General features: G+C 42.9%; 1 protein-coding gene across 5 annotated transcripts in view; it reads left to right on the plus strand.

Moving 5' to 3' along the window:
* Positions 1-966: 966 nt before the first annotated feature.
* Positions 967-10000, plus strand: part of spint2 (serine peptidase inhibitor, Kunitz type, 2) — a 36516-nt gene continuing 27482 nt past the window's right edge. For all 5 annotated transcript variants that reach the window (XM_083637614.1, XM_083637615.1, XM_083637616.1 and 2 more), the window contains exon 1: positions 967-1589. In XM_083637614.1, the coding sequence (XP_083493740.1) occupies positions 1151-1589 (439 nt within the window). In that variant the 5' untranslated portion in view covers positions 967-1150. The remainder of the gene's footprint in view (positions 1590-10000) is intronic.

The following is a 10000-nucleotide window of genomic DNA, read 5'->3' on the forward strand; positions in this document are numbered from 1 at the left end:
TGACACAGGTGGGTGGGGGTGACACCCTCACCTGTCTCACCTGTGTCGCACAGTTGCGCTTAGTCGCTTTTCTTTTGTCCGACGACAAAAACCTACCAAACCAGAAAGTGTTTCCATACACAGGTGTGATCCAACACGGTTCATCACAGCATGAAAAACAAGAAACTCCAGCTTATAAAATAAAAACAAAACCTTACTGTATTATACTGAAATAGTATATTAACTTAAATAAACAAGTAAAAGTACCCTAGGCCTATTTACCTCCAAAACAGAGTTGTGAAAACTTAATATAGGCTAAGATTATGATAAAAAGGTGTAATTCTTCTTTAAATAATTCTTTAAAGTGCACTGTCCAGTTTGTCACTATTATTTTTAACACTTTTTCTAAGTTTGAGAGTGCAGTAGGCAATATTATAATTTCATTATAATTTTGGTTGAGGTGGTCTGAACCAAAACAACCAATCAGGGTTGTTAACTACTACTCTACACTCTGCTGTTCATGCATTGGACTACAGATGCTAATTAGCTTGCCTATAATCTGGTACGGACCGTACGGTGCATCACATAGTGGCATTTATGTTTGAACTGTACATTGTCCCTTTCAAATAAATAAATAAATAAATAAATAAATAAATTGTGTACATTCCATTGATGCTGTTGTTTAAAACTACACACTGGAGCTTTAATATATTCTTTAAATTCACATTCACATAAAAACATAGTGAAATTGGGGATAACTTTTGTCGGGCTATTTTGCATTTATGGATGTGAACTTTATCTTATGTGTGGTAGGCTATTCAATGTTATATTTATCCTGTTCAAGTTGTGTAATAATGACAAGGAGGCTGTGTTCTGAGGAATATGATGACGCAGGCCGGGTGGGCGGGGCCACAGTGACCTCACCTGCTCAGGTGGATTCGCTCCCTCTCGACAAACAACAAAAGCCACCAAACCAGGAAGTGTTTCCATTATTCTCTGCTGTCCAGATCAACACAGTCACCACTGCGCCAGATAGAAAGACGAGAGAAAGTCCAGCTTCATAAAAAAACACGAAACCAACACTTTTAAAGACGAGAGGAATTTAAAACACGAAACCGACGCTTTTAAAGACGAGAGGAACTGAAACGGACGCTTTTGTTGTCCGGCTGTCATGATGCTGCGGGGGATTGCGGTCTGCCTGCTGCTGTGTGTACTGGTTCGGGCCCAGCAGGTGTGTGAGTGGGAACTGAGCACCGAGCCGGACCAGGGCCTGGACCCGCGCTCCCTGGACGCGGGGGCGCGCCGCCTGGCCGTGCTGCGGGACGTGCGGAACGCGACGCAGTGCCGCGCGGCGTGCTGCGCGCGGCAGGGCTGCCAGCTGGCCGTGCTGAGCCAGCCGCAGGACGACGGAGAGCCCGAGTGCGCGCTGGTGCGCTGCACGGTGCACGGCCGCGACGTGTGCACGCTGCAGCCCAGCACGCAGGACCAGGCCTACCGCAGAAAGAAGTACCACCTTGCCCCGCTGGGGGAAGCCGAGGAGCGGTCAGAGAGGAACCAGCAGCCGCTGCTGGGAGCCGAAGAGCGGTCGGAGAGGAACGACAGCGACCACAGTACGTCAGCTTTTAACTAGAAATATCTCGCGCGCTCATGTGCGTGCCTCGCGTAGGTGGCCTACACACTTTTTTGTTAGGCCTGGCTTACAGCCTATATTTTACTCCATTCTGTTCTGTCCTTCTATCTATTCTTGCAGTCAACTTCCGGACTGTTGACAGTGTTGTCTGTTGTTGCTACGCGACGCTGGGGGTCTGGGGGTCGCTCTCCTATGTGTTTAGGCCAAACTCAAAAACCTGTCAGTTGTACTGTTATCTTGCTTGTCAGTATACACCAGAGTGACCAGACTGCTATAACATGACTTTAGACCTCTTATGAATCAGTGTGCTCTTTTGTAGCTAATACTAGATTATCACCTGCTACTCGGCCTTCACATCTAGTTTGCTGGGACAATGGCCTGGTGTTGTGTTGTGTGTGTTTTGGGCTTTTATTTTGAAGGTCTATGTCTTGTTTCCCACGGAACTGCCTGGTCTAAAAACCACATAACTGCCTGGTTTAAAACAACGTAACTGTCTGGCCTCAAACCATATAAATGTCTGGCTTAAAACCACGTAACTGCCTGGCCTAAAACCACGCTTGGCCTAAAACCAGGTAACTGCCTGGCCTAAAACCAGGTAACTGCCTGGCCTAAAACCACGTAACTGCTTGGCCTAATACCAGGTAACTGCCTGGCCTAAAACCACGTAACTGCCTGGCCTAAAACCACATAACTGCCTGGCCTAAAACCACGTAACTGCCTGGCCTAAAACCACGTAACTGCCTGGCCTAAAACCACGTAACTAGGCTACGTGACCATAGCGTGGTCCGATTTTAAGTGGCCCTCAGCTTGTCTCTCAAAATAGACTATATGTGGCCCTCCACACAGCATTGCTTAATCAAGCAAGTTCAATTAACATTTTGTCTGCTCACCTAGATGACCGCATCATACAGTTACAAGCACCAAGTAGGAACAACACAGGCAGAACTAATGTTTTCAGATGGTAAACAAAATCCTTAGAGTACAATTGTATTGTTTGCGATTTTTTATTTTATTTTTTATTTTTTTAACCATCCATGATCTAAGCTGGCAAGTTTGTGGACACCCCTGTTCTAAGGCTAGGAGTACCATAACTGTTGGCTGTTGTATTCTATTCTGTGCTGTGTGTATTCACTGAGACAGTGCACCAGCTGCAAACTGCGTCACCACAGCTCATTTGAACTTGTCGATAGTTACCTCCGCTGATACAGAATACATTACAGTACAATTTCTTGAGTCAGAGATTCAGCTTACTTGAATACATTTAATACAATTTAATATGTTTAATCAGATTTAAGGGAATACATTTTCTTCCTGGAGAAAGAGATGGTTACAGTGTTTTATAAGGTGCTGTGACGCGTGTGGAGAGCTGACGTCATGATAGATAAGTTGAGACAGAGGCATAGTTACACAGTACAGTAAGTTGTGACACAGAGATTACATTACTGGGATGAAAACGTCAGAGATAGTGTGGAGACACTGGTATTGCTGATCAGGACAGGACCTGATAGATTAGGATTTCTGTGACTAAATGTGTGTGAATTATTTTGATAATCGATTAATCTGTCGATTTTATTTTCTCGGTTAATCGATTACTTGTTTGGTCTATAAAATGTCAGAGAATGGTGGCAAATGACGATCAGTGTTTCCCAAAGCCCAAGATGACGCTCTCAAATGTCTTGTTTTGTCCACAACTCAAAGATAATATCAGTTTTCTGTCATACAGGAGTAAAGAAACGAGAAAATATTCACATTTAAGAAGCTGGAATCAGAGAATTTAGACCTTTTCTCTTAAAATTGTACTCAAAACGTTTAATCGATTATCAAAATAGTTGTTGATTAATTTTCTGTCGATCGATTAATCGTTGCAGCTCTAGTTGAGAGTACAGTGTGTATGAGGATACACATTATGTGTGTGTATTTAAATGAATAACTGAAAGCTTTAAGGGGGGATATACTGAACTGTAGTGTGTGAGTCTGATACAATAATATTCTCTCTAACATCCCCCGAGGAGGTTACATTTCCGGAGCCATTTCTCGGTCTGTGAGCAGGATTCCAGAAAAACGACTGGGCCAAATTTCACGAAACTTCATAGTGTGGTGTAGCATGGGCCAAGGAAGAACCCATTACATTTGGGAGCAGATCTGATCCCACTCACAAAATGTGCACAACAGAGCACAATGGTTCTCAAACCTTTTCATGTCAAGGACCCCTAAAGTGACACAAACTAGACCACAGATCCTCATTTGACATTAGCACAGATACAAAACACTGTTTGAGTTTGATCTGTTATCAAAACATCAACTTCAAATCAATTGTTGTAGAATTAAGCGCTAATGTGTAACTTCACTTTACATTTGAAACTGTTGACGAGGTCAACTCTAGTCTGAAACCACAGGGTTTTATCAAACCAGAAGAGTTTATCACGTTTGACAGGAAGTTCGGTGGGGGAATTCCATGGGCCTTTTTCACAGCGGCCACTCTGTGTCTCAGAAGCAGGGTAGACCTACACCTACAACACAAATTAGACCACGGACCCCCGTTTGATAGGATTTTGTCCCCGGGTCCCCCATCTGATAAGATTTTAGCTTTGAGATGTTTTATTATAGAAAGTGTGTGAAACCCCTGACAAAAATAGTCATATGCATTCTGTCATTGTGTTACTTGGGGACGGACTTATAGTGAAAACAAATTATTTCCCTTTTTGCTGGGGACCCCAGGGAACCCTCACAAGGACCCCATGGGGGTCCCCGGACCCCACTTTAAGAACCACTGAAGCAGACTGGACTATTGGCACCTGTTCTAGTTCTTCTTTTAACGATAATCATCAGTCTTGTTGTTTTTCTGTCCTTCCCGTCAACACACGCCTGTAACGTGACGAGAGTCCGACACGTGTTTGTTTTATAACCTCAGTGGTGAAACTCCTCTGACAGGTTTTTCCTGTAGGCAGCGGGCGGCTCCTGTAGAGACTCTGTTGGGTCTCAGCCTCTGAGCAAGGCAGCAGAGATCTGACACACACACACACACACACACACACACACGCACACACGCACACAGACACACACGCACACACACACACACAGACACACACAGACACACACACACAGACAAAGACAGATGATGTATCATTAGACCCCGGTGGTTATCCTCACTTGTCTGTAGTACAATGTAGGGCTGGGCGATTATGGTTACTTACACACACACACACACACACACACACTGATGATGTCATCAGTGATATCATAATGGGGCACACACACAAGGAGGCATTGTGACATCACTGATGCAATAACATTGTGAGCAACACACACACGCGCACCTGCCAATAGGGCAGGCGAGGCCACGCAGCAGCCGAGCCTAGGCATAGTGTGTGTGTGTGTGTGTATGTGTATATATATATATATAATAGGGCTGTCAAACGATTAACTTTCTTAATCGCGATTAATCGCATCTTTGTATCGCATGTTTAAAATGCCATTATTTTGCATTGCAAAGCATTTTTAATTAGATATTAATAATTTTTACCAGTGTGTCGTGATTGGGAATCAAATGAATGCAAATAAATGTACTTTGTGATCTTGAATTTTTGATTTATTTTCAATTCAATAGAAGTGCAATGTAGACAGGAGCTCACAAAATGTCTACAAAATGCATCTTGAATAGAAAATAAATGCACAATAACTGTAAACACTCCAGAACGCTCCAGAACCGATACTTCCGGCGGTGGCGCTGTGGAGTAGTCGAAACCCAAAATGACACAGCCGAAGAAGGCTGTATCTGAGCTAAAAACTTTGGCACTTCCATGTGAATAATGGCTCGGTATTGGAAACTGTGTAGCCTATTGATAACGTATATATCGCGTGAAGCCATTGGAGCCGACCTCCCAGTGGTTAGGGGCAGAGGTTCTCAAATGTTTTTCAGCCAAGGACCCCTTACAAGATAGAAAATATACCGAGGACCCCCTCATTCTGATTTGTGATTTTGGGCTAAGCTTAATTGTTTCCACAGTAACGTGCTTGACTTTTAATTTGATAGGTTTGTTATTAGAATGTAATCCATGAACCATTTTAGATTTAAAGCATAAACTATTTTCGTTGAACTATGAAGATTTTGCAAAAAAATATATATTTACAGTATATATATATTTTTTTTACATTACATTTACATTACGTCATTTAGCAGACGCTTTTGTTTTGTCCAAAGGGACTTGCAATATCACAATTTGTCAACAGTACAGAAAACCACTATGCAACACAATCAATGACAGCCAAGATATTTTGATAGACTAGCACCATGTAGGAAGTAGTTTGAGAAGGAATAAGTAACATGTAGCATTTTTTTTTAATATATATATATTTTTTTTTTACCTGAAAACTTTTCGCGGACCCCCTGGCAAAGTGCCACGGACCCCTGGGGGTCCGCGGACCCCCATTTGAGAACCACTGGGTTAGAGGACCCGCGCATCCGAGACTCTGAAGGAAGAATGAGTGAAGAATGAGTCTCGCGCTAGCTAGCTGGCTGCTAGCTGGCCGCTAGCTGCTTTGGTATGCTTAGCTTTTAGGTGATAGCTCAAACTCGATGTACTTCGGTGATATTTTAATTCCGTTTTACACAAGGTGCAAACTACTGCTCTTGACTTGTCCACTGTGCCATTTGGGTGTTATTTAAAGTCAAACGAGCCATTTAGAAGCGCATTGCTGTCTTTAAGTCTACCATGCCTCCACAGGCAGAAGACAGGAAATGGCTGCGAACGGCTTGTCTACAAGTACGGGTGCGACGAAGGGACAAAATTGCGGCATGCGATTAACGCGATTATAAAAATAAAAAAAAACGCGTTATGGGCGGCACGCATTAACGCGCGATTAACGCGTTAACGCTGACAGCCCTAATATATATATATATAAATGTATGTATATGTATACACACACACACACACACACACACACACACACACACACACACACACACACACAAACCAATCCAAATGCAGTTTTATTTTAAAAGTAGCCACACAGTGAGAAAAAAGAAAGTGAGAAAAAATAAATTATGTATTGCGGGAAAAAAAGTGATGCATCGATTGAAGATGCATCGAGATGCATCGATAATTGTAATCAAATCGAATCGTAGCCCTCTGAATCGTAATCGAATCGTGAGGCCAGTGAAGGTTCACAGCCCTACATGTATATGTAGTAGAAGAGGCTGTCTGAGATGGCCAAGTCCCTCAAAAAATTTAATAAAAATAAATAAAAATAGAAATCGACCCTAACCCATTAATTCAAATTCAAATGAATAAAACAACAGACTTTGAAAGAGAGAGGCAGATAGAGTGAATGATTTGTTGTCAGTTGGTTAGTCATTTCCCTGCTCCTGGGAATGGAGACAGGAGAGGAGGAATGCAGCCACTCCTGCTCTACTGCCCTCTGTGTAATCTGTAATCTGCCACCATTTGTAATCTGTCACAAGTCATCTGTCATGTGACCACAGCGGCTTTCCTCACCTGCTGGAACCCGTTAAAGTCCGATTTCACTGCCATGTCGTCCCCGGTTTCCCTCTAACCATCACCTGACATCGTGACGTCACCTTGCGTCCCGGTAGACTAGAGTATGTCCCCCTTCATTTTTCTCCATTGCGTTTCGAAAAATCCTTATCTAAAGAGTTTTAAGCCTGGAACCAAGCCAGCCGGCCTGAGAGAGAATCGTGACCATAAAACATTTGATTCAGAGTTGAAAAAACATTGAAAAACAAATACTATTGTTTCACCACTGTAAGACCCCGTGGTAAGTCTACATTGGGTGGTTACGACATTATGGCTATCAAAATCGTATCGCAGAATATGAACGGGGATTGGAAATACAGTTCCGGAACCGAGGTGTCACGTGACTGTTGAGCTCTATTAACCCATTGATACCGTGAGGGATATACACGCAAATGCTGCATCAGGTATCAATGGGTTAAGAAAAAGTAACCGTTAAAAACAAAAAAACAAAAAAACGGCAGTCTGTGTGGAAACACTGGAAGCAGAACCAGGGCTGCACAATATATCGTTTGCACATCGTCATCGCAATGTACGCGTGCCCAATAGTCACATGGCCGGACGTGAGATGTCAAATGAACTCAAACATGTCGTGCTGCAACTTTTTGGCTGCTTGAGACAAATGGAAAACTCACACGGTTCTCATGATTCCATGATTAATGTACAAGAGAAGTCGGTCTCATGTAGGGATGTAACGATAACCGGTTTTAATGATAACCGTGATAAAATTTCTTACGATAACCGCAACGTTTAAAATTTTCATTATCATTAAAACCGTGGTACCGTGATTACAGTGCTTTGAAAAACATGGTAAATACTGTCCATCATCAACCAAAGTTGGCAACAGTCTCTCAGATGCAAACGTGCGGCCTTGGAGAAATGATTTCCTTTTTGGGTCTGAGTTTTCAATATAAAACGTAAAATGATTTCAGTGAGTCTCAGTACTTTTTGAAAATTTTCAGCAATTTTTTACGAATACCGTGATAATACGATAACCGTGATAATTTTGGTCACGATAATCGTGATGTGAAATTTTCATACCGTTACATCTCTAGTCTCATGTAACATCATTGACTCTGATTTAAGGGTGTGTTAAGAGTAGCATCATCATGTGTATTAGCTTTCCAGCTGAACCCTGAGAACCCTCCCATGTTGTGCTAGTCCAGGGCTTCTCAAAGTCTGAAGCCTCCCATGTTGTGCTAGTCCATGTTGTGCTAGTCCATGTTGTGCTAGTCCATGTTGTGCTAGTCCAGGGCTTCTCAAAGTCTGAAGCCTCCCATGTTGTGCTAGTCCAGGGTGTCTCACAAGCCGTTTTCCCACATGCGCTTTTTACCGCTAAATGACCGGAAAGCGGTCTATTGCCTTCATGTGTGAAAGTTGTTTTCCGGTATAAGCGCGACCCCGTCATCGCGGACATTTCACCAGTTTCGAGCCAGTCAGAAGAGCGGTATGCCGCGATAAGGGACACAAGTGTGAAACGTGTCAAGTCATTTGCCGGTCCTTCTCATGGGCGAGGTGTACACACGTTGCTTAATGTTCCAGCGGGCATAATCTAATCATTCGCGCACATTAAAGCAAACTGGCGAAATGATCTTGTGATAATAAGAGCGGTATGTCAGCTTCATGTGTGGGCGTGCCGATTTCCCCCTCTCCCCTCTCTGCTGCCTGCTCGCTCTCTGGCCAGTCCTTCAGTCCTCCTCCTTCAGTCAGCAGCCCGACAGGGCCACAGACAGCTCTGAGAGTCTTGCAAGCTGCCCAACGCTTGTTGAGAAAGCAAATGCACGAAGCGAAATGTGGAAGTATTTTGCTTACGTTGCCGACAGCGAAGGCAAGCCCGGACACATCAAATTAAGCCAGTCTGTAAAAAGTGCTTCAACGCGACGCAGGTGAACGGATAAACATCGAACCAGCCAGGCTATTTCTCTCAGACACGGATCCCAACTTCTTCAAATATTTCAGTTCAAAGACTGGTTAGCGAATGTGAATGATACAACATACATGCCCTCTTAAGTCAAACGAGTGTGATTTATTGTGTGACAAGCAAACTTATTTCACCATCGGAGTTTTGCCGACACGTAACTCCCCACCCGCTCTGCAGTGCCGCCCCGACCCCCAACATACAGGCAATTTCGCTGCTATATTCACACATGCGAGCGCTTAGGTGTGAAGGGAAATTCCGGGAAATGGCCGATATTGATTTACAGGTAATTTTCCTGTATGCATGTGTGAAAACGGCTAAAGTCTGAAGCCTCTCATATTTATTTATTTATTTATTCGTTTATTGAGCAGGGACAAATGCATAGAACATTATTTCATATGACCAACAAAAGAGATGTCATGCATACAGGTTTCTAGCCAAGGCTAATTTGCAACCCCTGTCCCTGGTTAGGCCTTTAAAACAAAAGTTCAAGAGAAAAATTAAAACGGTACCAAAATGTTAAAAACGAACCATATAAAACAGAACAAAATAAAGACAAAAACAAAAAGCAAAAACACAAAACAAATAAGGACAGAAAACTAAAATAGTACAATACTAAAAGTCAATGTTCACAGGCTTGTTTCAGTTTCAGCCATTGTTTTGCTTGTGTGTTAAATACGGTGAGTTCTGTCAATGTTTTTATTTCTGGTGGTAATGTGTTCCATAATTTGGTACCTATTACCGAGAAGGATGACTGTCCGAATGTTGTTCTGCGTTTCGCTGTTCTACAGTTCCCGCTTGCTGCACCCCTAGTTCTAATACCACCGTCTTGTTTGTTTATTAACTGGCAAAGTATCTCTGGAGCAAGGCTGTTCACACATTTAAAAATAAGTTTTAAAAATAAGTTTTAAAAGTTTTAAAAATGTTGTGCTAGTCCAGGGC

Source organism: Poromitra crassiceps, assembly GCF_964638095.1.
Source record: "Poromitra crassiceps genome assembly, chromosome: 5".
NCBI classification, from domain to species: Eukaryota; Metazoa; Chordata; class Actinopteri; order Beryciformes; family Melamphaidae; genus Poromitra; species Poromitra crassiceps.